General features: G+C 42.6%; 1 protein-coding gene across 4 annotated transcripts in view; it reads right to left on the bottom strand.

Annotated features, from left to right (window-relative positions):
• MYRIP (myosin VIIA and Rab interacting protein) overlaps nt 1-27,591 on the bottom strand; it is a 400,010-nt gene that overhangs the window by 93,725 nt on the left and 278,694 nt on the right. For all 4 annotated transcript variants that reach the window (XM_034992452.1, XM_034992478.1, XM_034992462.1 and 1 more), the window contains one exon: nt 3,238-3,374. In XM_034992452.1, coding sequence (XP_034848343.1) covers nt 3,238-3,374 — 137 coding nt within the window. The remainder of the gene's footprint in view (nt 1-3,237; nt 3,375-27,591) is intronic.

Genomic DNA, 27,591 nt, shown 5'->3' with positions numbered 1-27,591 from the left:
GTCTTTTCTATTTTGGGGACTCCTCCTCCTAGTCATTCTGTTGATAGGTGTTTGAGAGAATGTATAGAGTCCAAATTATTGACCAGAACCCAAGCAAGATGCACCTGTTTTCTTGGTACCTTAGGGTTGCTGGCCTCTTGTTTTCCCAGCCTGTCTTCTGCGGGAGGGGCCTGCCACACTGTTACTCAGGCAACCCCTTTTGGGTGGAGTTGCCCTGCCCCCCTGTGGCGGGGGATGGGCCCAACGGGAATCAGTTTTGGGGGCTTTTGTTCTCTGGTGCCTTTCCCTGGCGGCTTTCCGCATCTCTTCCACGAGTCAGAGCAGAAGAGACCGTTTCCAACCCTCTGCCTCAGAGCAGAGACCTCAGTCCGTTCTTCAGTGAGCTCTCTGGGCCACACCGTCTCCGTTTCTGTCCGTGCTGCTATAAACTGCAGCGTCCTGAGTTGTGCACCCCTCCGCAGCGATCCCAGTCCTGCCTCCAGGTCGGGGCACGTCTCTCTCCTTTGTGCTTCTAAAACCACCAGCCGACCCCAGATCGCACGCGGGATCCTGCCGCTCCGGGTTTCCGCCCCGGGGGCTGCCCTAAAGTCCTTTCCTTGCCGCTACAGGTCTGTGAGTCTGTGCCCATCCCCAGCGCGCGAGGTTGTCGCTCACCGGTGGTGTAGGATCCCCACGGCCAGGCACCTTCCCGCTGCCGTTTATCCTCTGATATCTGCCCACAGAATCAGGGCTCCCCGCTTCGTACCTCAAAATCAACCGCCTGCGATATTCTGTTTGTAGAGATCCAGATCTTACATCTCAGGCTGGTTTCGTGGGTGCTCAGAGTGGTCTGGTAGATATCCAGCTCAATTCCGGGGACCAGTTGAAATAGGGTCCCCTACTCCTCCGCCATCTTTCCCCCCTCCATGACAACTTGTTTAAATAAAAAAATAAAGGAAAGGGAAGGATGGTGTAGAGCTAAATAGTTTCTATGTATCACTGGAGTTAAATTATTAGAAAAAAATAAAGCCCCGTAGGTGATTCTGATGTACAGTCAGGATTGAGGATGGCAGGTGACAACGATTTGAGGGTGTTGAGTGACAGGTGGGAGCTAATGCTAAGGGCTCCTCAGTCATGTGACATAACCGGAAGGCCACTTATGCCCTGGGGGATTTGCCCATACTTATGGTGTAACTAAAATTTCTAGGCGGTGTGTAGAATAAATCTCATTGTTTTATGACCATGGCTTAACAGCTTTGAATATTATCCCACAGACTGTTCCCTGTCCGCTTGTCTTCACTTTCATCAAAAGGAAATCTTAGTTTAAATGGATACTAACCATATTAAAGCAATGGATTCTAATACTTCAGTGAAGGGTCTTGGTACCCAAAGAATGCTTTTAAGATCAAACAAGTGCCATATGGAGGACATAGGCTGTGCCAGGTGTGGAGCCACGCTTTGGGAATGCAGAGGGGACGGGGCTACTGCTCTTGCAGCTTGTATACCTTGTAAACTGTCCCCTGAATGCAACATGGTAAGAGCCGTACCGAGGCCCGGATGAAAGAAGCATTGAATCACAGTGGGCCCAGAACCCAAATCTGCTTCTACTGGGGCAGACAGTTATCCTCAGTAGATGGTTTTCCTTGGAACATGACACTTGAAAATTTCAGAGCCCTGAGCTGGCCCCCATGGGGCTCCCGTCCGCCTGATCCACCTGTGGGGCCTGAGGGAGACAGGGGAGGAGATCAGAGTTGTGCTCTGCTCTGTAGGATTCCTGGCAGGTTTGCTTTTCCCCTCCTCTTGCATGAGGCAGTAGAGAACACCTGTGAGGTCTGAATTTGGTGACATGAGGGTACATGAAGCAGACCTGGAGCTCTACGCAAGAGGAAAGAAAGGATGGGATACAAACAAGTGAGCCAATAATATTCTGGAACTTCCTTGAGATAGTTCTTTGGGTTGAAAAACTACTGTTAACAGGATTACTTCTAAGCTTTCTTTCTTGCTTGCTTGCTTGCTTGCTTCCTTCCTTTCTTTCTTTCTTTCTTTTTGCCTCCATTCCTGGAGAAAAAAGTTTTTACAGAAATCAGCAAAGAGAAGATAAACATAATCTGTGGAAACCTTCAGCACTGCTCTCTTAGCTTAGGCTTCCTGAATAGTTTGAAAGATAGAGTCTAACAACCCACCACAAAAGGCCCTAATGATTCTCTGTGTTTAATGCTTCCATCCTGTTTCCCCCCTGTCTCAGTGGCTGGCATATTTTTAGATAAGACACAGCCAAAGACTTTATTGAGAATACAACAATGTAAAATAATGACAGTGAAAAAGCTCCAAATGAGACGGATGAGATCTTTTTTCCTTCCCTCTTTCTTGTGGATAAATAGCATTTACCTGTGTCAGCAAAGAGACGGAAAAAATCTGCCTTTAGACAGAAAAAAAAAAGCCAGCCTTTTTTTAGAGGCCAGGTTGTTCATATTCTGACAATGATTTCTTTCTACTGGCTAGTCTAATAGAACTAAAGAAGATAATTTCTCATTCTAATTACATTGGTTGTCTAAAGTGTGTGAAAACAGCAAAGGCAGAATTCATCCTCCCACCTTCTTGGGAGAGAAGCACATACTTCCCCGACTCTCCCATTACATCAAGTTCTGGGCCTGGTGTGAGTAGAGTTTGGGACTAGGAGGGAAGGGGGGTGGGGGGCACACCCTCTGAGGGCAGGCCTAGTCTACGTGGTCAAACAGAGGACTTTCCAATGTTTTGATCCTTAGGGGGAGATGATCAAGAATCTTTGATTTCTAGGGGTCTACAATGAAAATGTCCACAGTATGCCGAAATACGTTAGTCTTCTTCTTTTTTTTTTTTTAAAGATTTTATTTATTTATTTGAGACAGAGAGAATGAGAGAGAGAGAGCACATGAGAGGGGGGAGGGTCAGAGGGAGAAGCAGACTCCCCGCCGAGCAGGGAGCCCGATGCGGGACTCGATCCCGGGACTCCGGGATCATGACCTGAGCCGAAGGCAGTCGCTTAACCAACTGAGCCACCCAGGCGCCCTACGTTAGTCTTCTTAATGCACCCAACAGCCCAGTTGGGGATGTTGGCCCTGGATGACTCAACAGAATCTTTGGTATTTGTCCTCCTATTCCTGCTCCTCATTGGAGCCAGGTATTTAAGCAACTTTCTCTGTCCCAGTTGAGGGCGCCCAGTATCTGGCGCCCCCCCAGCCCCACAAAGACTCCCAGAGCAGCAGGCCGCCAGCGTACCTAGAATATCGAAGCATGCCCCACTCTCCAGCCGGTGTTTCCTGTACAGGTTCTTCAAGACCTTGGCACTGCCAAAGCGTTTGAAGCGGGTCTTCACATTACTGTAGAACCATTCCAGAGACTGGGTCCTCAGAAGCCTGAGGGAAACACAGAGTTAGAAAACAAAATTAGAAATAAAAACTGGAATTATTAACTGGTGGATGGCAAAAGTTGCCACCATGCTTTGCAGCTCCTTCCATCAACATGTGGAGCTTCTTTTTCAGCTTCTTGAATCCAGGCTGGCGTGTGACTTGCTTGGACCACAGAGGCCGGTAGGCATGACGCCATGGGAGTCTTGAGCCTTGCCGCTCCCTCTCTTGCAGCTCTTAGAAGTCCTGCACCTCGTTACCACGTGATGAAGCCCAAGCTGGCTTGTGGGGTGCCGAGGGACACTTGGCCCAAGCACCCCTTTCACCTCAGCCAGTGACCAGCCAACCCCACAAGAGGTGAGCGAGGGCAGAGGTGACAGGGATGAGGCAAGTGACAAGGGCGGTAGCAGCTAGGATGACAGCAGTGAGGACAAGGCCCAGGCCACCTGGACAAAGAGATATTCAGCAGGGATGTAGATTCAGAACATGACACTGACTCTGGTGCTGAGAACACAGGCCAGCCTGTGGCAGTGACAACGATTCAGACAGTGGCAGGGAAGGGGTGGCCAGCAGAGCCAGTCACAGGGCCAGTCCCATCCCCCGCGGCAGCGAGCGCTCAGCCCAGGATGGGGGCAGTGACGTCACAGCTTCCAGTTCCAGCAACAGTGACCCAGTCCCAGGGCCTTCGGGGCTGGCGCAGGCACGATTACCACGCACAGATTTAAATGCACTTTTCCAATGGTCTATTTGTGAGCCCTTTGCTCTGTTCCTCCCCTCCTCCAAACCTTCACTGTTATTAAAGACAGTCTCTCTTTCAACAAACAATCGCCTGCCAATTAACTGGGGGTGCACGAGTGGCCGGAAGTAAGACCAGCAGAGCAAGCACTCACCTGAGTCCATCCAAAGAGCAAGCAGAGGAGTGCTTGCCATTTAAAGCCACTAACGGATACACCTACTTAACAGCAGGCTCTGTATTTGATACTCGTACTGCATTAACAACACCTCCTAAAACAACAACAACAACAAAACACCTCTAATTCAGCTTGGGGACGTATAAAGCGCGAGAGAGACATGGGCTCTAGGACAAGATTCTCCAGCCACTTATTCATTCAGCTGGAAGCACTGAGGGAAAGCAGTTTCTTGCTCAGTGGTGGGATGGTCAAGACAGAATACTGCCAGGATGCTTCTCTTTTTGGCTCAATTAGCTAATTTCTAAATCCCATTTTAAGAATAGCTCTTGTTGTTACTTTTATTATGAATGTGATAACGCATTCTCATTTTAGAGAATTCAGAAAGGTAAAATGAATATAAAGGCCTCTCCCTCCCCAGATGCCAGTGACATGTGAGAAGAAAGCCAAAGGGAAAAGTCTACACAAATGAAGAATGGGGGTGAGAGCAGAACAAGATTTTGACATATTTCTGGAAAATTGGAAGTGGGTGATAGCATAAGGATCAGAGAGAACGCCGTCCTCCAGATAGGCATTGGAGCTGGGCCTCCCAGACCGAGAGGTCCAATTTGCAGCTGGGTGGTACCAAGAGCAGGACTAGTTATGACACAGAATTCAGAAAGCTGATTTAATGGTTGTGTAGGCAACGGGGAGACCTCTTGGTCCCTATCCCAATTCCCAATCAATTGGACAACTGGCCCAAGGATGCTTTGTCCTTAGGTCAAAAAACAGAAAATAGTCCTCTAATAAAATTGAACAACCTACTTGGAGAAGACTGGGACTTGAAAACAGGGGTTATACCTGCAGTGAAACCCTCCTTCTGCAGCCCTGGGGGAGCCCCCACTCACCTGCCCACCAGATCCTATTCATCGACCCTAGGGCCAGGCCTGCCAGATGCCTACCTGGTTAATAAACTTGGAGTTGTCAGTCAGCACACCCACCCCCTTTTCACAGGAGAGGTCTCCTGGGAATACTAACCTACCCATGTGAGTCACCTTTATTAACCAGCGAAGTCCTTTGTTAAAAAATATGAATAGATAACCAGGGATCACTAGATATTTGAAACAATCAAATGGCGTGGGAAAGAGGGACCCAGATAAACTAAGAGCAAACTTTTAAAAAGGGAAATGAAGGTAATCTAGGGTAATGAAAATAACTTTAAAAATTCTAATAAATAACAGTGATTTGAAAAGACATTGCATCCCACCCACATAACTAGACTAGGTGATGTGAAAAGTAAGTAATCAGAAGACAGTGGTTTCTGGGACGCAGAACATATGATTGGTGAAAGAAATGTCATAGGAGGTCTAAAAGTTAAAATCAATATAAATTTTCCAGAATGCAGAGGAAGAAGTAAAAAAGATGGGACATAGCAGAGGAAGAGACATGAGGATGAATTCAGTGGGCTCAGCATCTAACAGGATTCCAGGAAGGGGGGAGAGGAAAGAAAAAAAAATCAAACATAACAGAAGAATATGGCCCCAAGCTAAGAAAGGCAAAAGTCTTTAGGGTTAAAAGAGTCTACCAGCAGCAAAGCAGAATAAATTGATTACAACACAAAGTACAGCAGACAAACCCACTTAGATACATCTTCATGAAGATTCAGACCTTCCAAAATGAGGCTTCCAGGCAGAAAAAAAGGGTATTTTTGCAAATGAACAAAAACAATAATGACATTAAACATTTAAATCGGTAACACCGAATGCTAGAAGACAGTGGAGCATGGGTTTTCTAAGCCCAGAGAAGAAATGGCCTGACCTCAGAATTCTATGCTCAGCCAAACTATCATCAGATAAGGGCCAAATAAAGATACTTTCAGACATGTAAGGTCTCAGCAAGTTGATGTGCTTTCTGGGAAGAAAAATTGTTAAGGTATACTCTAGGGGAGCTAAAAACCAGCCAAGAAAGAGGAAAGCATGGGACTCTAGAAAGAGGTAGTTAGTCCAGGGGTGCGAAGGACAGAAGTCTCAGGTGCCAACTGCACCGCAGGTCTGAAAGACATGGGTAGAGGTACACAGAGGCCATTCAATGAGCACAGGATTAAGAAGCTAAACAAATGAAGAGAGACAGTGAAGAAAGAGCCACACCCTTCTTTTGTCAGTAAGAATAAGGAAAGATGATTAGAAGCCCCAGGAAAAACAAAAACACAACTAAAAAGCAGCTCTAGAAAGTGATGGTCCAAACAGGAAGCCAATTAAAAGCTGTTAAGATCTTGTCAACTAATGAAGCAGAGGAGAGGTGAATGGCCCATTCTTCTTCAGGTGGCCCAGGTTCATGGGCAAGAATTACATTTCCTTCGCTCTATGGACTTCACTGCAAGACTCTGGTCTATAGCAAATGATATATATTATGTTATATATATATATAATATATACATTATAATTTTATACATAAAATTAAAATGCCATTTACTTTCCACACCCTATTTACAGACAAAGCATGAAAGGTCCTCACTGTCAAGACATCTGCACTTTTTGCTGATAGCAAAACCAAGTCACCAGCTAGCCTGGCAGAAGCCTGGATGCAGAGAAAGGAAGGAACCACAGAGAGAGTTCACAGATGCTAATTTCCTCATCTTACACGATAGGCTTCTAAACTATATGGACAACAGTAGTGGTTTAAATGTGTCATTTAAAGTGATAGAAGTCACCAAGTTTTAATAAAAGGTTTTAATAAAGCTTTGTGGGGAGAGGAAAGAGGTAGCAAGAAAGTAGGCTATTTATGAAGTTCTAAAGTTGACAAATCAAGAAATGGTAAGATAAATATGTTAGTTAGAATTATAGTAGTAACCCGAAGAAATGTTTATAGGTGCTTGCTTGGGGCACTGGGATGCAGATGGGGGCATGATACTATGTTTTTTTTTTTAAGATTTATTCTATTTTATTTGAGAGAGAGAGAGAGAAAGTGCGCACTCATGCACACGTGAGTGGGGGGAGGGGTAGAAGAAGAATCAGATTCCCCGATGAGCATGGAGCCTGATGCAGGGCTTGATCCCAGGACCCTGAGATTATGACCTGAGCCGAAATCAAGAATTGGCTCTTAACTGACTGAGCCACCCAGGCGCTCCAACTCTTTAAGTTGAATATCATTTTATATTGATTTTTTTAAACCAGGTATTATGCATTAATATAAAAGCACTAAAATAAAAACAAGTAAGATTTAAAAAACCACCCAAAAGTTCTTGACATCTGAAGAATATTTGTTATGGACTGAATGTTTCTGTTCCCACAAAAGTCATGTTGAAACCTAATCCCCAATGTGATGTTATTTGGAGGTGGGGGCTTTGAGAGGTGAGGCGTCATGGATGGGATAGTGTCCTTGTAAAAGAGACCCTAAAGCACTCCCTCACCCCTTCTACCATGGGAGGACACACTAAGAAGATGACCATCCAGGAAGTAGGAAGCTGCTCCTCACCAGACACTGAGTCTGCTGGTACCCTGATCTCAGACTTCCCAACTTCCAGGATTGTGAGAAATAAGTTTCTGTTGTTCATATGCCACTCAGTCCATGGTATTTTATTATAGCAGCCTAGAAGGACTAAGATGGTGCTCTTCCAGCTTTTTCTCAAGGAGATCCCTGAGGACCTAATCAGCTTATGCAGATTGGGAGGAGTCCAAGAACTGGTGGTGTGTGTGTGTGTGCGTGTGTGTGCATGCACATGTGTGTGCACACGTACATGCATACACACATGGGGAAGACAGGGTTGATCTAAAGCCTACTGGTGCAGAAGGAACCCCAGGGCCAGCACTGATCTGAGAGACCAAGTTTTTCGCAAGGGAGGATGCTCTCCCTCTTCCGATAAAGCAGTTCAGCAGACAAAGGCTGTGGGGCAGTCAGGGCAGCCACCAAGAGTGGCCAGGAGGCAGAGATGGAGGCAGTGGAGGGGCATACCTCCTAAAAGGTTCGTGACTTCACTGAAGAGAAGTTGCAGATGGGCTTGTTCCTGAGCACACGTGAGGGACTTCAGTACAAGTAACACATACACGGTCTTTTGATACACATGGGATCACAAAGGCTTTGATCTTGCAGATGGCTTCACAGCTCAGTCTGTCACTTCATTCAAGTATCCGCACAAATGTCAGCCCCTTGTGAGGCCTTGCCTGACCACCTTTGCTAGAATACCATGACCAGGGGTGCCTGGGGGGCTCAGTCAATAAATCGGCTGATTCTTGGTTTCAGCTCAGGTCATGATCTCAGAGTCCTGAGATGGGCTCTGTGCCCATTGAGGAGTCTGCTTGAGATTCTCTCTCACCCTCTCCCTCTGCTCCTCTCCCCCATCCAACTTGTGCACACACACATGTGTTCTCTCTCTCAAATAAAAAATCTTAAAAAAAAATTGAATACATGACCACACCAACACGTCTTCTATCACTCTCATTTTCTCTCTCCATTTTTCTAGAGTACTTCTCTGCACCTGATGTGTAATTATGTACAATTGTATATAGTTATTTATAAGTTAATATATTGGTGTATTAATTAATGATTTTTTTGGAATGGGTTGTAGCTATTTTATTTTTTATTTTTTCCTACAAATTTTTATTTAAATTATAGGTAGTTAACATACAGTGTAATATTGGATTCAGGAGTACAATTCAGTGATTCATCACTTACATACAACACCCAGTGCTCATCACAAGAACTGCCCACCTTAATACCGATCACCCATCTAGCCCATCCCCCACCACCTCTCTCCATCATCCCTGTTTGTTCTCTATCATTAAGAGTCCTTATGGTTTGCCTCCCTCTCTTTTTTCCCCCTTCCCATATGTTCATTTGTTTTGTTTCCTAAATTACACATATGAGTGAAATCATATGGTATTAGTTTTTCTCTGACTTATTTCACTTAGCACAATACTCTCTAGCTCCATCCATGTCATTGCAAATGGCAAGATTTCATTCTTTTTGATGGCTGAGTAATATTCTACTGTGTGTGTGTGTGTGTGTATGTATGTATGTATGTATTTATTTATTTATTTATTTATTTATTTATTTATTTATTTATTTATTTATATACCACATCTTATTTAATCCACTCATCAGCCGATGGACACTTGGGCTCTCTCCATAGTTTGGCTATTGTTGATAAGGCTGCTATAAATATCAGGGTGCATGTACCCTTTCAAACCTGTATTTTTGTAACCTTTGAACAAATACCTAGTAGTGCAATTGCTGGGTCATCGGGTAGTTCTATTTTTAACTTTTTGAGGAACCTCCATACTGTTCTCCAGAGTGGCTGCACCAGCTTGCATTCCCAATAGTGTAAGAGGGTTCCCCTTTCCCTGCATCCTTGCCAACACCTGTGGTTTTCTGTGTTGTTAATTTTAGTCATTCTGACAGGTGAGGAGGTATCTCATCATGGTTTTGATTTGTATTTCCCTGATGATGAGTGATGTTGAGCATCTTTTCATGTGTCTGTTAGCCATCTGGATGTCTTCTTTGGAAAAGTGTCTGTTAATGTCTTCTGTCCATTTCTTAACTGGATTATTTGTTTTTTTGTGTGTGGGTTCAGTTTGATAAGTTCTTTATAGATTTTGGATACTAACCCTTTATCAGATATGTCATTGCAAATATCTTCTTCCATTCCGTGGGCCGCCTTTTAGTTTTGTTGATTATTTCCTTTGCTGTGCAGAGCTTTTTATCTTTTTTTTATATTTTATTTTATTATGTTATGTTAGTCACCATATAATACATCATTAGTTTTTGATGTAGTGATCCACGATTCACTGTTATCTTGATGAAGTCCCAATAGTTCATTTTTGTTTCCCTTGTCTACAGCAATGTGTCTAGTAAGAAGTTGCTGTGGCCGAGGTCAAAGAGGTTGCTGCCTGTGTTCTCTTACAGGATTTTGATGGTTTCCTGTCTCATATGTAGGTTTTTCATTTATTTTGAATTTATTTTGGTGTATGGTGTAAAAAAGTGGTCCAGTTTCATTCTTCTGCATGTTGCTGTGCAGGTTTCCCGACACTGTTTATTGAAGAGACTGTCTTTTTTCTATTGGATATTCTTTCCTGCTTTGTCAAATATTAGTTGACCTTAGAGTTGAGGGTCCATTTCTGAGTTCTCTATTCTGTTCCATTGATCTGTGTGCCTATTTCTGTGCAAGTACCATATTGTCTTGATGATTACAGCATTGTAACATAGCTTGAAGTCTGGAATTCTGATGACTCTAGCTTTGCTTTTTGTTTTCAGGATTGCTTTGGCGATCTGGGATCTTTTGTGGTTCCATACAAATTTTAGGATTCTTTGTTCTGAGAAAAATGCTGGTGGTATTTTGATAGGGATTGAATTAAATGTGTAGATTGCTTTGGGTAGTATACCCATTTTAATAACATCTGTTCTTCCAATCTATGATCATGAATGTTTTCCCATTTCTCATCAATTTTTTTCACGAGTGTTCTATAGTTTTCAGAGTACAGATCTTTTACCTCTTTAGTTAGGTTTATTCCTAGGTATCTTATTGTTTTTGGTGCAATTGTAAATGGGATCAATTCCTTGATTTCTTTTTCTGCTTCTTCATTATTGGTATATAGAAATGCCACAGATTTCTGTATGTTGATTTTATATCCTGCAACTTTGCTGAATTCCTGTATTAGTCTAACAATTTTTTGGTGGAGTCTTTCGGGTTTTCTTTATATAGTATCATGTCATCTGCAAATAGTGAAAGTTCGACTTCTTCCTTGCTGATCTGGATGCCTTTTATTTCTTTTTGTTATCTGACTGCTGAGGTTAAAACTTCCAGTAGTATGTTAAATAGTAGTGGTGATAGTGAACATCCCTGTCTTGTTCCTGACCATAGAGGAAAAGCTCTCAGTTTTTCCCCATTGAGAATGATATTAGCTGTGGGTCTTCCATGTATGGCCTTTATGATGTTGAGGTATGTTCTATCTATGTCTACTTTCTTGAGGGTTTTTATCAAGAATGGATGCTGTTGATCTATGTGTCTGTTTTTGTGCCAGTACCATACTGTCTTGATGATTACAGCTTTGTAATAGAGCTTGAAGTCCGGAATTGTGATGCCGCCAGCTTTTCTTTTCTTTTCTTTTCTTTTTCAATAATCCTCTGACTATTCGGGGTCTTTTCTGGTTCCATACAAATTTTAGGATTATTTGTTCTGTTTCTTTGAAAAAAGTTGATGGTATTTTGATAGGGATTGCACTGAATGTGTAGATTGCTCTAGGTAGCATTGACATCTTCACAATATTTGTTCTTCCAATCCATGAACATGGAATGTTTTTCCATTTCTTTGTGTCTTCCTCAATTTCTTTCATGAGTATTTTATAGTTTTCTGAGTAAAGATTCTTTGACTCTTTGGTTAGATTTATTCCTAGTATCTTATGGTTTTGGGTGCGATTGTAAATGGGATTGACTCCTTGATTTCTCTTTCTTCTGTCTTGTTGTTGGTGTATAGGAATGCCACTGATTTCTGTGCATTGATTTTATATCCTGCCACTTTACTGAATTCCTGTATGAGTTCTGGCAGTTTTGGGGTGGAGTCTTTTGGGTTTTCCACATAAAGTATCATATCATCTGCAAAGAGTGAGAGTTTGACTTCTTCTTTGCCGATTCAGATGCCTTTTATTTCTTTTTGTTGTCTGATTGCTGTGGCTAGGACTTCTAATACTATGTTGAATAGCAGTGATGATAGAGGACATCCCTGCCATGTTCCTGACCTTAGGGGGAAAGCTCTCAGTTTTTCCCCATTGAGAATGATATTCGCTGTGGGTTTTCATAGATGGTTTTTATGATATTGAGGTATGTACCCTCTATCCCTATACTCTGAAGAGTTTTGATCAAGAAAGGATGCTGTATTTTGTCAAATGCTTTTTCTGCATCCATTGAGAGGTTCCCATGGTTCTTGTTCTTTCTTTTATTAATGTATTGTATCACATTGATTGATTTATGGATGTTGAACCAACCTTGCAGCCCAGGGATAAATCCCACTTGGTCGTGGTGAATAATCCTTTTAATGTACTGTTGGATCCTATTGCATAGTATTTTGGTGAGAATTTTTGCATCCATGTTCATCAAGGATATTAGTCTGTAATTCTCCTTTTTGATGGGGTCTTTGGTTTTGGGATCAAGGTAATGGTGGCCTCATAAAATGAGTTTGGAAGTTTTCCTTCCATTTCTATTTTTTGGAACAGTTTCAGAAGAATAGGTATTAATTCTTCTTGAAATGTTTGGTAGAATTCCCCTGGGAAGCCATCTGGCCCTGGGCTTTTGTTTTTTGGGAGATTTTTGATGACTGCTTCAATTTCCTTAGTGGTGATAGGTCTGTTCAGGTTTTCTATTTCTTCCTGGTTCAGTTTTGGTAGTTGATACATCTCTAGGAATGCATCCATTTCTTCCAGATTAGAAATGGACCCTCAGGGGCGCCTGGGTGGCTCAGTAGGCTAAGCGGCTGCCTTTGGCTCAGGTCATGATCCCAGGGTCCTGGGATCGAGCCCCATATCGGGCTCCCTGCTCAGAGGGAAGCCTACTTCTCCCTCTCCCTCTGCCTGCCACTCTGCCTACTTGTGCTGTCTCTCTATCTCTCTGTCAAATAAATAAATAAAATCTTTTTTAAAAAAAGAAGAAATGGACCCTCAACTTTATGGTCAACATAATCTTCAACAAAGCAGGTAAAGAATGTCCAATGGAAAAAAGACAGTCTCTTCAACAAATGGTGTTGGGAAAATTGGACAGCCACATGCAGAAGAATGAAACTGGACCATTTCCTTATACCACACACAAAAATAGACTCAAAAAATGGTTGAAAGACCTAAATGTGAGACAGGAGTCCATCAAAATCCTAAAGGAGAATACAGGCAGCAACCTCTTCGACCTCAACCACAGCAACTTCTTCCTAGAAACATCGCCAAAGGCAAGGGAACCAAGGGCAAAAATGAACTATTGGGACTTCATCCAGATAAAAAGCTTTGCACAGAGAAAGAAACAGTCAACAAAACCAAAAGCCAACCGACAGAATGGGAGAAGATATTTGCAAATGACATATCAGATAAAGGGCTTGTATCCAAAATCTATAAAGAACTTAGCAAACTCAACACCCAAAGAACAAATGATCCAATCAAGAAATGGGCAGAAGACACGAACAGACATTTTTCCAAAGAAGACATCCAAATGGCCAACAGACACATGAAAAAGTGCTCACCATCGCTCGGCATCAGGGAAATCCAAATCAAAACCTCAATGAGATACCACCTCACAACAGTCAGAATGGCTAAAATTAACAAGTCAGAAAATGACAGATGTTGGCGGGGATGCGGAGAAAGGGAAACCCTCCTACACTGTTGGTGGGAATGCAAGCTGGTGCAACCACTCTGGAAAACAGTATGGAGGTTCCTCAAAAAGTTGAAAATAGAGCTATCATACAATCCAGCAATTGCACTACTGGGTATTTACCCCTAAGATACAAATGTAGTGATCTGAAGGGGTACGTGCACCCTGATGTTTATAGCAGCAATGTGCACAATAGCCAAACTATGGAAAGAGCCCAGATGTCTATCGACAGATGAATGGATAAAGAAGATGTGGTGTGTATATATATACAATGGAATTTTATGCACCCATCAAAAGGAATGAAATCTTGGCATTTGCAACGTCATGGATGGAAATGGAGGGTATTATGCTGAGCAAAATAAGTCAATCAGAGAAAGACATGTATCATATGACCTCACTGATATGAGGAATTCTTAATCTCAGGAAACAAACTGAGGGTTGCTGGAGTGGTAGGGGGTGGGAGGGATGGGGTGCCTGGGTCATAGACATTGGGGAGGGTATGTGCTATGGTGAGCGCTGTGAATTGTGTAAGACTGATGAATCACATACCTGTACCTCTGAAACAAATAATACATTATATGTTAAAAAAGAAAAAAAAAGAAGAAGATAGCAGGAGGGGAAGAATGAAAGGTGGGAAATCGGAGGGGGAAAGGAACCATGAGAGACTATGGACTCTGAGAAACAAACTGAGGGTTCTAGAGGGGAGGGGGGTGGGGGGATGGGTTAGCCTGGTGATGGGTATTAAGTAGGGCACATTCTGCATGGAGCACTGGGTGTTATACGCAAACAATGAATCATGGAACACTACATCAAAAACTAATGATGTAATGTATGGCGATTAACATAACATAATAATAAAAAAAAGAATGGATGCTGTAGTTTTTCAAATGCTTTTTCTGTGTCTACTGAGAGGATCATGTGGTTCTTATTCTTTCTTTTATTAATGTGCTGTACCACGTTGATTGATTTGAAAATATTGAACCACCCCTGCAGCCCAGGAATAAATCCCACTTGATCGTGGTGAATAATTTTTTTAATGTACCATTGGATTTGATTTGCTAGTATGTTGTTGAGAATTTCTGCATCTATGTTCATCAGGGATATTGCTTGTAATTCTCCTTTTTAGTGGGGTGTTTGTCTGGTTTGGAATCAAGGTTTTGCTGGCTAGTACAAGGAGTTTGGATGGTTTCCTTCCATTTCTATTTTTTGGAACAGTTTGAGAAGGATAGGTATTAATTGTTCTTTAAATGTTTGGTAGAATTCCCCGGGAAGCCACCTGGTCCTGGACTTTTGTTTGTTGAGAGATTTTAATTTCTTTGTTGGTTATGAGTCTGTTCCAATTTTCTATTTCTTCCTGCTTCAGTTTTGGTAGTTTGTATGTTTCTAGGAATTTTTCCATTTCTTCCAGATTGCCCAGTTTGTTGGTATGTAATTTTTCATAATATTTGCATATGATTATTTATACTTCTGTGGTGTTGGTTATGATCTCTCCTCTTCCATTCGTGATTTTGTTTATTTGGGACCTTTCTCTTTTCTTTTTGGTAAGTCTGGCTAGGGGCTGATCAATTTTATTAATTCTTTCAAAGAACCAGCTCTTAGTTTCATTGATCTGTTCTATTGGGTTTTTGTTTGTTTGTTTCTATATTGTTATTTCTGCTCTAATCTTTATTACTTTCCTTCTTCTGCTGGATTTAGGCTTTATTTCTGTTCCTTTTCTAGCTCCTTTAGGTGTAAGGTTAGGGTTGCATATTTGAGACTTTTCTTGCTTCTTGAGGTAGGCCTGTATTGCAATATACTTCCCTCTTAGGACTGCCTTTGCTGCATCCCAAAGATATTGGACTGTCGTGTTTTCATTTTCATTTGCTTCCATGGACTTTTTAAATTTCTTCTTTAATTTCCTGGTTAACCCATTCATTCTTTAGTAGGATGTCCTTTAACCTCCATGTATTTGTGGTCTTTCCAAATTTTTTCTTGTGGCTGACTTCAAGTTTCATAGTATTGTGTTCTGAAAATATGCATGGTTTGACCTCAATCTTTTTGTACTTGGTTGAAGCCTGAATTTGTGACCCAGTATGTGATCTATTCTGGAGAATGTTCTATGTGCACTTGAAAAGAATGTGTATTCTACTGCTTTAGGATGAAATGTTCTGAATATATCTGTTAAGTCTGTCTGGTCCAGTGTGTCATTCAAAGCCATTGTTTCCTTGTTGATTTTCTGCTTAGATGATTTGTCCATTGCTATAAGTGGGGTGTCAAAGTTCCCTATGATTATTGCATTATTATCAAAGAGTTTCTTTATTTTTGTTTTTGATTTATATTTTTGGGTGTTCCCAAGTTGGGGGCATAAATATTTACAATTTTTAGATCTTCTTGATGGATAGACCTTTTTTATTTTTTTTAAAGATTTTTTTTTATTTGAGAGAGAGAGAGAGAGAGAGAACATGCATGAGCAGGGGGAGGGGCAAAGGGAGAGGGAGAAGCAGACTCCCCACTGAGCAGGGAGCCCGATGTGGGGCTCGATCCCAGGACCCTGGGATCATGACCTGAGCCAAAGGCAGACACTTAACCAACTCAGGCACCCTGGTGCCCAAAGTTAAATTGTTTATTATCTATTTCTCCTTTCCAATAGAACATAATTAACTCATGGAAGACAGGTTTTTTTTTTTTTTCAGATACTCCTGTATCTAAATGCCTAAAACCACTGTAGTGCACGTAGTAGACACTCAGTAAAATCTGGTGAGTGATGGACTTACACTGTTTTAAACCTATTTTTTTCAGTTACTATTCCTGACTGAGTTTGATGTCCTTGAATAGTCTTCCCCCACAGCATCTTTAGCAGCCCCAGGGTTCTCCACAGTACAGATGCAGCTTGCTTCATGTAACTGATCTCTTATCTTTGGACATCAAGTTTTTCCCATTTCGTTTTCTATTAAAAACAATTCTATGATGCATATGTTGGCAGCTGCATGGTTTCACATAACCACAATAATGGATTCTAGAAGGAGAATCACTAGGCTCAAAGATGTCAATCTTTCAGAAAGCTTGTACCAGGAAGCTTGCTCCTCACCTGGGTGTGAGATTCTAAAATCCTCAAGGTGGCCTCAAATTGAAAAAAAAGCCCCAAAGGAGTGACTGCTCCATGGCAAAGCCCACTTGTAGTCCCTAAGTGCAGCACAGGAAGGAAGGCAAAGGGACAGAAGGCAAGCATCATCTCCTCTACTCAGGTTTGATCCACACAATGGCATTTAGAGGCTTATTGCCTTCACTGAGGGAGAAAAACAGCTATACAACAACATGTACCAAATGTATCATCCCTTTTATATAAAACTGCATTATATCACCCGTATCACTGTTATTAATACAAATGGACACAATTATGTGAGAGCTTGCTCTTAGGCACTCTGCGAAAATCTTTCCTCAAATCATTTTATTTAATTCATAGAGCATAGCACAGGGAGTAAGACGATGCATCTGGGGCAGGTGGAGACTGGCCCAGGCATTTGCTACCTGTGTGGTCTTGAGCAAATTTCCGTCTCTAAGCCCCAGTTTCTTCATCTATAAGATGGGGGTGACAGTAACCACCTCCTAAGGCTGTTTGAGGATTAAATGATATAACTAACACAAGCAATAAGTTACCTGGTGCAATGTAAGGGCTCAATGATTTCTTATAACAATTCCACAAGAGTGAGCCTCATTTGGATAGATGGTAAGTTGAGATGTAGTGGGATTGACTGTCTTGCCCAAAGGAGCAAAGTGCCTGAGCAGGGATTCGACATGGGAGCTTAACCATGCACATGTGCGAGTCACAGGCTCAATGGGAAGAGAGACTGGCCCTCTTCAGTGTATTCTCCTGTAGCAATTTAATTTACTACAAAGAATATCTGTCATTTTTTTTAGTATCTGTCATTTTTATCAAAAACCCATAAAGCCATTTTCAGAATATAAAATAATATAGCAGAAAAAAAATATAGAAGACTTTGTCCTTGGAAATCATAACATCTGGGCATATGATTTATTTGATTGCTTTAGAAGCTCAGGAGAAATGCAACTCTAGAAGAGAAATGTTCTCCAGGCTGCATTCCCTGCATGCTGCCCTGCTCTCTGAGCCACTGACCACCAGGAAGGGCATGCAGGTGGCTCAGCTCTGCAGCTGAGGGTCCACAATGGTACTGGTGTGGTATAGACATGACTGTGCCCTTCATTCTTTTGACAAGAGGACATTTCCTTTTGGGACACTCATCCTTCCTTCCCAATAGTGTGTATGTTGTTCTGGAAAAGCTGGCTCCACTCCCCTGTCAGCATGTGAGTGGTCACATGACAGAGACCTGCCAATCAAGGTCAAGATGGAGGTTTTTACTGTTGTTCTTGGAAGGAGGTGCTTCCCTTCTTCTGGGCTGACTCCATGGCAAAATGAAAGCCTGGAGCTGCTGGGGCCATCCTGCCATCACTTGGGGGATATCTGTGGTATTCTGGACAAAAGCAGATCTGATGCTGGAAAGGGACAGGATCCTGCTGCTATACTTTGAACACTTGGATCTACTCAAGCCCAACGTCAACCCTTGGACTTGTCCATTACATGAACCAATAAATTCCCTCTTTTAAACCTTTTTGAATTGGGTCTCTATTGTTTGCAACCAAGAATCCTCATACTTCAAGTATATAATAGGATGAGTTCTCTACTCCCTGGTTATACCAAAACTCTTGGCATTCAGAAGCACTTTAATGACCTCTACAATGGAAAGCCTCAGCTTGCTCAAGTTATGGAGTAGAACCAGAGCACTGCCCTGGGCTGCTGGGAGGTGGGAGGCTGGACTGAATTCTTGGAGAATGACTGGCAAAGCCACAGCCTGATTTGGAGAGCAGACAGGTTTTCCTTTAAAAAGTGATGTGTTTTAGACTATGTTTTGACTTAGAGTTAATGTGGAGAACTTTTCTGGAAGCCCCAGGGAAGGCTCCGTTATGATGACCTTCATTTAATATTAGTGTTTTTATTTCACTTATTTTAAAATATATGGCTCAGAGGAAACTCACAGGGTGCATGTGGTTTGTGGGGCAGAGGTGCGGGGAGAGGACTGTGAGGATGCCAGCACCGGCGTGGACTGGGTAAGTGCGCTTTCGGGCTCCCTGGCCTACCCTGAGGTCTCTGGCCTCCACCTGAACAGACATGACTTCACACACGGGCGGATGGCAAGGAAGGAGCCTTGTGTCCGCCTCCTGCTAGACTGGAAGGCAGAGTGGAATCCTGCATGTGCGTGTAGATTCCTTCATTCGTCCACTCATTCATACTTTCATTCCCTCACTATTTATTGAATGCCCTGTGTGGCCGGCACTGTGCTAGGTATGCAGGAGGTGACCAACAGATGAGGCCACTACCCCTCAGTGCTGCCAGACTAATGTCTCCAAAGAGTGACAGATGCGTCATGAGATGGGATCAAAGCCAAGCCAAAGGCATCTCAGGAATGGCTGGATACAGGCTTTGGGTTCTGGGTCATTTCCACAGATGTGTGAGAAATGGGAAGCAATTTGCCTTATGTCTCAGCATCTTCTTTAATGCCCAAACTGCTGCCTCTACACATGGAAGCTTAGGAAGGGGTGGGTGCCACCCTCCTGGCAACAAGACTTGCCAAGAGCTTCCCAATTTGGAACTGTCCAGAGGGAACCTGCTTGACTTCCTGCCTTATTTTTTAAACGATCCCCAGTTATCCGGAAGAATGTTCACACAATGATTCTTAGCTTTCTGTAGTTTCACCAACCTAAGCATGAAAATTTCTTTAAATACTAGAGATTTTAAAAAGGCAACAGAAAACCTTCAAAATTCACAATACAACAGAGCTAGAATTGATTACTTCTGGTCCTTGGAACCACTTCCTCCCCTGTAAAATAATAACTAGTGCTTCATAAGGCTGGAGGAAGAATTAAATAACTCAGCCCAGGGTGTCCAGAGAAAGGCCAGACCCTTGGTACCCACTGGGGATGGCAGCTGAGTCTGAATGCGAGTGCACACATCTTTCATGCATGGCCTCCACACATCTGTCCTCACTAAATGCTGAAAAAGAGTGACTCTCCAGTGTGGGGCTTGTGAACCGATGGGGGCAATGGCACCATCTCTTGGCAGGGGGGTTTCCCCCAAATGCACCTCCTCTTGGAGATTCTGATAAGCCTTCCCTCTGGTACCCCCGTCCTCCCTTCCTACTTTGCTCCCTAGTTGTAATAAGAGCTATTAGGCAGAAATGATGACTGAGGCAGAAATGATGAGGCAGAAAACAAAACTGAGAATGACAAACTGCTTAGATGATGTAAATAAACATATGGCATAGATGTATGCTCAGACTTGCCTCCAAGAGCTCATACACCTGTCAGGACAACAAGGAGGTGCCTAAGGATAAGGAGAGAGAAAGTGACTGGGTGGAGAAGGAGAGCTATTTTATGTAGGTTGGTCAGGGAAGGCCTCTCTGATAAGGTGTCTTTTCAGCAGAGACAAGAAAGAGGAGAAGGAGTAAGCCATGTGGAATCTGGGGCAAGAGCATTCTAGGTAGGGGAAACAGGAAATGCAAAGGCCCTGGGGTATGAGCTTGCTTCCAATGTCTAAGCAACAATGATAAAAAAGAGGTAACTGTCCAGAAGGGAGTGAAAAATTGAGGAGTCTGTCAATGAGAGAATGGTTAAGTAAACTGTGATTTATTCGTTTGACAAAAGATTACACAGTGATTTAAATGAATAAGCAAGATCCACCCTTATCAACATGTTTGACCTATAAAACAAACTTCAGAACCCTATGTGCAGCAGGATGTCATTAATGTAAACTGGAAACCTCACATAAAGTGACTATATATATATATATATATATATATATATGGAGAAAGAGAGAGAGAGTCATATATAAGTTGCAAAACTGAATAAACTGCATGGGAACAATGTACACAATTTAAGGGAGAGAAGGGTTTGGAGTCAGACAGGAGCTCACGGTGGAGCTTCAACAGAATCAGTACTGTTTCATCTCCAAAAAATCTGTTATGGTGGGTCCATGAGAGTTGTCAAATCAGGATGAACATGATTGGTCCACGGATATCTTTATCACATGCCAGGGACTTTTATGTATGTCTGAAACAGTCCACAGTATAAACACAAGAAAACGCAACAGAATCCAAAACACACATACTTTCCATCTATTGTCCTCATTCTTAATAAAACCTCATCCAACTTTCTCCTCTCTTCTCTAAGCATAAAGCTTTATTGGAGCACCTTCCAGCACTGTTTTAATTAATTATTTTGGGATCTGTCCTCATTGCTAGGCTAAGTGTCCATTAAGAGAAGAAGCTTCTGCAGACATACATGTTTATACCATGTCTCCTAAGATGATCTCATAATCTCTGAAAGAGAACAAGATTATATTGCTTGAGGTTTTCCTTCCTTCCTTCTTTCTTTCTTTCTTCTTTTCTTTCTTTCTTTTTTTCTTTTATTTCTTTCTTTCTTCCTTTCTTTCCTTCCTTCCTTCCTTCCTTCCTTCCTTCCTTCCTTCCTTCCTTCCTTCCTTCCTTCTTTCTTTCTTTCTTTCTTTCTTTCTTTCTTTCTTTTTTCTTTCTCTCTCCCTCCCTCTCTCCCTCCCTCCCTTTCTCTCCCTCCGTCTCTCTTTCTTTCTTTGTCCAGAACATAACCACCTCTTAAGCTCTTAATCTTTCCTGGCTTCACACAAGGGTTCTTAATCTGCGGGTGGATGAATTCTTGTTCTTATGGTTGACTCAACAGACATAAATTTCCTTAAAACTCCTTCCTGCTCTGCACTGCAGTTTTTCAAGCCCTCTATCTTCTTCTCCACTTCCATTACTGGAGGCACCACCCAGTGCAGGCTCTGCATTCTCCCCAGCACAGAATACTGTGTGGGGCTCTACAATGACCTCTGACCCACACCATCAGTGCATCAGGTTTTGCTAATTCCCACCATGAACCAATGGTCCATTAGCCAACATGAATATCTCCATGGCAGTCTGTTAGCTCAAGAAATACAAATTTGCCACAAGACTCCAGGGAAGGAGTGTTGGACTGGATGGGGGAATGCATCCAAGTCTAGGCATGACCAGAAGCACATGCTGTGTGACCTTGTGGGCTCAGCCGCTGGACATCATGCCCATCTTTGTGCGTGACCCCGGTGTAGCATGGGGTCTGGTAAAGATTCTGCACCATCTCTGGGGGAAGCCTATGCTGGGACAACCCTCTGGGTGGCCAATGTTCAAGCCAGAAGGAAGGGCTGGACAGCGCCAGGGTCAGGCTTCCTGAAGAGGTCTGCCTCATGTCAGATTCACTGTAAGGTCAAAACCCAGAGGGAGCCCAGGGCCTCTGCCTGGTTTAGCTAGGGGCCCTGGCACAAGAAGATAGCTAACTGTGGTCTTATGGTTTTCACTCTCATAGCTGCCAGACTTCTGGGGAATTGCTCAGCCACTGAAACAGTCCAGGTCCAGAGGTATTCAAGTATGACAGTATCCAAGTTCTCGGAGCCACAGGTGGGCATGGAGAAAGGCTAGGAAAGTCAGCTGTAGTCAAAGCAAAGTGCCTCCTGGTCCACAGCCACAAGGCCTAATCTGCTCAGTTTGCAAAATGTGGGGAGGGAAGTACATTTGTTTGGGAACCTCCTGGATGGCGACTGGGCACCCACTTGGGGTCAAGTTCTCTTTTGCGGCTAAATTACAACCAAAACAAAAGATGAAGCTCTTTTCCTGGAGCTATAGAAAATCGACAATATATTTTCTAAATTCTTTAAAGACTTTCCCCCCACTGTGTCTCAGCCTTGTCTCATTACCTGGTGTCACGATGTCTTCACTAATTCCCCCTCAAGGAAGGCATCAGGAAGAAAACTGACAATTCCATATCATTAAAGAAATTGGTCTCTTAAAAATGATATAAGCCCAGTTTAAATTCATTTTGCCATCATTTATTGAGAGCCTCCGCAGTCCAGTCTTCTTCAAATGGAATCTTTTCTGCATGGAGAGAACTCTTGCTTCTGTGTCTAGAAATTCAGAACAGGACTTTCCCACAAAGTAGAAGATTAAGAGAAGTTCTCATTTAAAAAAATTAGGGATACTTTTCGAGGTAAGAGAAGATTTAAGAAAGAAAAAATATGGGGGAGGGGGAAACTTGTCCTATCAAGAGATGAAAAAAATGCATGAAAATTAAAACAGTGTGATATATTAAAAATATAATTATAAATAGGAAAGAAACCTGGAAGAAGATGTATAAAATATAACTGTTGATAACTCTGAACAGTGATAGTATGGGTAATTTTAATTTCTCAAATTGTATAAACATACACTATTTTATAAACAGAAAAGAATGGTACTGCAACTTTATGAATTTTTCCAAGTAAAAGGAAGAGAGACCATATTCCCCTACAGTGTAAGAAGAAGGCCTATGGCCATGGGGAAGAGAGGGTTGGCGCTCCAGTGTACTCACCTCTGGGTATATTGGGAAAGTCAGTAATTACTCTCTTTGAACCTCAGTGTCCTTATTTTAAAACAGCGTTTACAAAATCTACCTCACGGTTGTAAAATTAAAGACAGAATCCTAAAGCACTTTTTACAATGCTGGCACACAGTAGGAATGCATCCAAGGGGAGAGACAGGCTGTAAGAAACATGTGAAGAAAAAAACTCAAAATATATAGATACACTTAGATCACAGAATATAAAATAAGAATTAGAAAAGTACCAAGCTTTGCTCATATGGACTTTAGATTCATGGCAGTTCACTACAACCTGGCAGCAGAAATAATCAACAAAGAAGATACATTCACCTTTTTGGGGGCAAGGGGCGTTAACAATTCTTCACAATGGTAATTCTTCACAATCCTCAGAAATAATTTCCAGAGTTGTAAGGACCATCCATCTTTATGGAGTTTATTTCAACTCAGGCATTTTTTTTAGAATTTTGCTGTACGCCAAGGCCAGCGCAGGGTACTGAGGTTATAAAGGCGAGTAAGCCCAATACTGCTTCAAGGAGCTCCCAGTTTAATAGGAAATGATGCCTCCCGGCTTGTATGACAAGGGTATAATGGTCATACAACTAACCAGCATAGAGAATATAAGAGGATCGGGTTTGGGGGGAAGGCGTACGTTCAGCGAGGACACCTGAATTTGGGGTGCCCATCACAATCTCAGGTGGCAATAGAAATCTGCACTAAAAATAGATTTGGCAATTCTTGGTCCACAGGTAGCATTAAACCAATAATTGATGTATCACAACGCAGAGTACTAACCACTATACGATCACGGCATAATTGATGTATCAGAGGTATAAATCTTCATCGCCATCTTCCTGAGGGAAATGGAAACAAGTGAGGCAATTTGCTGATACGTCACTGAACTAAGCAAATCTGGGAACAGACTATAGATCCTATTCTTGGGTTAGTGCCTTGATGTCTGATGAGATGGTTTTCCTTCCAGAAATCCCAATTCGTGTTCTAATGGCAAATTAGGGCTTCTTCCTCAATGCTGCAGCTAATCGAAAGCCCCATAAATCAAGGAATCAGAGGAAAATCTAAAAGCATTGTATTGTTTTCCTAAAGAACCCCCTGCTTATCCCATTGTGAATGTTAACACTTCAAGGCACTCACTGTGGAAGCAGCTGTCTACTCTATTTCCTGTGACATGAATAAATTTGTAAATATGAGAACTTCTCATTAGGAGACTGGAATCATAACACAAGAACAGCACTGAAATTACAATCACATGAAGCTTTACCCAAGAATGCCAGTCTGATTTTGATTCATTGGACTAAAACAATATAATGGCGAGAGACGGAACTGCCTTCATAAAACCTGCTCCGATGATTCTGGCTGCTGGTGATGGACGAGGCACGTCCTCCCTGGACCCTCAGCCCCAGCGCGGCAGGGCATCGCACGAACTGAGCTCATGCTGGACAGAACTGAGATTCTGTATTCTCTACCACTGGTATAGTCCTTGGGTGCCTTCTTAACGGAAGGCTTATCAGAAATGCACAGTCCCAGACCTCCACCCTCACAGGAGACCTGCTCAATCAGAACAGCATTTTAGCAAGATTCCCAAATGATTACTGTGCTCATCAAAGCTTGATAAGCACTTGCTGAGCAAAAATTCGCCGAGTGTTTTCTGAAACCACTTCTGCTTTTTCTTTTCAATTCTGGCCACAATCCATTTTTAAATTTAATTTAATTTAATTTTATATTTTATTTTATTTTATTTTATTTTGTTTTGTTTCGTTTTGTTATGTTATGTTAGTCACCATACAGTACATCATTAGTTTTTGATGTGGTGTTCCATGATTCATTGTTTGCATATAACACCCAGTGCTCCATACAGTACATGCCCTCCTTAATACCCACCACCGGGCTCACCCATTTAGATAGAACAAGAGATAGAGCAGCTGACATGCCTCACTCCTTCCCACTTTCCAAGGACAAAGAACTGAGCTGAGTGATTAAAAAAAAAGTTTTAAAGAGGAACAGAATAATTTAAATGATATCCCCAAATTTCAGGTGCATTCGTTATAAGAAAATGAAATACCGAAAACACTGCTGATACAAATGCAAGTCATTATACACAGCAAGGTTTTCCAAACAACCTACAACCAAATAAATTGATCATGATGAACCTAAACGAACATTACTTTGTTGGTAAAAATTAAGGACAGCAGCAATTAAAACCCATGACCAACTGAAGATAGTTTCGATGATATAAGGATAATGAAGCATCCCCCCTAAAAACCGTAAACACATTTATGACTCTGCTTCAGTTTGTGCAGAATACAGAATGAGAAGATCCAGCAAGCACCAATAACATACTGAACAGCAGTAAAAGGGGAAGGACTCCGGGCCTTTCAAGCAGAGGGAATGTAAGATAGGCAATTGGTTAGAGATGAGGAAAGTGCTGAGACTCTCAACAGGGGACAGGGAAGATTTCCAGAGACAAGCAACAGTGGACAAGCTGCTGCCACCCCAGGGCCAGAGGGACAGGGTGGCATTGCCAGGAGTAGAGTCTTGGAGCTAGGAGCTGGGGCCACAGAGGAGATGTTGCCTGAGAGAGAGATGGGGGTGATAACCAGTACCCCGTCTTCTCTTTGCCTCCTGCCCTCTCATCTCCCTCCAGGGCCTGCCACTGGCCAAGCTTGGAAGGGAGCCTGGGTAATGCAGCCTGTGGAACTCAGCCCCAGATAAACAGAGCAGAGCAAGGAAGAGCCAGGATGCAGGGTCCAGCAGCACACAGCAAATAACTGGTATACACGCTAGTTTACGAATGGAATGTTTATGAACACCAGATTCCAGTAACCCTTAGTAATTCACTTAGTAGATTACTAGTAAGTAGCCCTAGTTTTAAGTAGAAATCTAAGTCTGCAGAATTGTGACCCATTTGCCCACAAGAAGGGAAGAAGGGAATTATGTTTGGGGGTTGATTTGCAGCCATGTGCCTGCAGAACATACTTTAGAAATTGCTGGTATGGGGCAGAGAGTGGGCTGGTATTAGATCGAACATCAGCACTTAACTGCCTGTGTGGTCAAGGGCATGTTACTAACCTCTCTGGGTGCTGTTTTCTTCATGTGTGACATGGAGATACTAGTATTTATCTGGCAGAGTCTTAGGAGGCATCGCTGACCTAATGTGCTCATACATCTGTAGAACCTGAATATAGTGAGCACTAAGAAAATGGCAGTTAAGCAATGTCCACAATAGCCAAACTGTGGAAAGAGCCAAGATGTCCATCGACAGATGAATGGATAAAGAAGATGTGGTATATATATACAATGGAATATTATGCAGCCATCAAAAGGAATGAGATCTTGCCATTTGCAACGACGTGGATGGAACTGGAGGGTATTATGTTGAGTGAAATAAGTCAAAAAGAGAAAGACATGTATCATATGATCTCACTGATATGGGGAATTCTTAATTGCAGGAAACAAACTGAGGGTTGTTGGAGTGGGGGGTGGGGTGGGAGGGATGGGGTGACTGGGTGATAGACACTGGGGAGGGTATGTGCTCTGGTAAGCGCTGTGAATTGTGCAAGACTGTTGAATCTCAGATCTGTACCTCTGAAACAAATAATGCAATATATGTTGAGAAAAAAAATAAAAAAGAAGAAGAAGAAGGTAGCGGGAGGGGAAGAATGAAGCGGGGGAAATCGGAGGGGGAGACGAACCATGAGAGACGATGGACTCTGAAAAACAAACAGGGTTCTAGAGGGGAGGGGGGTGGGAGGATGGGTTAGCCTGGTGGTGGGTATTGAGGAGGGCACATTCTGCATGGAGCACTGGGTGTTGTGCACAAACAATGAATCATGGAACATTTCATCTAAAACTAATGATGTAATGTATGGGGATTAACATAAGAATAAAAAATTAAAAAAAAAAGAAAATGGCAGTTAAAATTTAATCTCAGAAGAAACTACAAATTTGTTAAATTTAAGTTCTGTTATAAGCAAGTCTTTTTCTTGAAAGTAGTCAAAGAGCCACCCTCCCCCTACGTGGACCACAATGCAAGGTCAGTAGGAAGACCTTGGTTAATCCATTAGGACAATTAACTGACATCATTTTGGGCCTCAGCATCTTGTTACATGTCTCAGAAGGAAGCCGTGCAGGTACAAGCTTCCCTCAATGACAGTGTACACAGCTTCTCTTGTCAGCACATGTTTGCAGAGCCCAGAGCTCTCCAACTGGGCCCAGAATCCTGCAGAGGGCAGTCCACCCAAATGAGTGTTCAGCATCGAGGAGGGGCCCAGGGACCGCCTTGCTACCAGAACGAGTCAGTCCTATTCTGCTGAGTGAGACCCGACTCTTAGGAAGTATGCTTTCCAAATAACTCCTTGGAAACAGTGTCCCTAAAATAAATGCAAGGCATGATTACCCAATTCACCGAAAAAAGCCCACCAAACAAATCTCCTTTTCTTCCCTAAATCCTATCTGAGGCAATTGATTTAACCCAGCAGAGGTTTGGTTTCCCCAGATGCAAATGAAGATAATAAATATTTCATCAGGTTTTT

The sequence above is a fragment of the Mirounga leonina genome, unplaced genomic scaffold (assembly GCF_011800145.1).
Source record: "Mirounga leonina isolate KUSES-001 unplaced genomic scaffold, KU_Mleo_1.0 Mir_115, whole genome shotgun sequence".
NCBI classification, from domain to species: domain Eukaryota; kingdom Metazoa; phylum Chordata; class Mammalia; order Carnivora; family Phocidae; genus Mirounga; species Mirounga leonina.
Note: the sequence above shows the minus strand (reverse complement) of the source record. Positions and strands in the feature narration are given on the sequence as shown.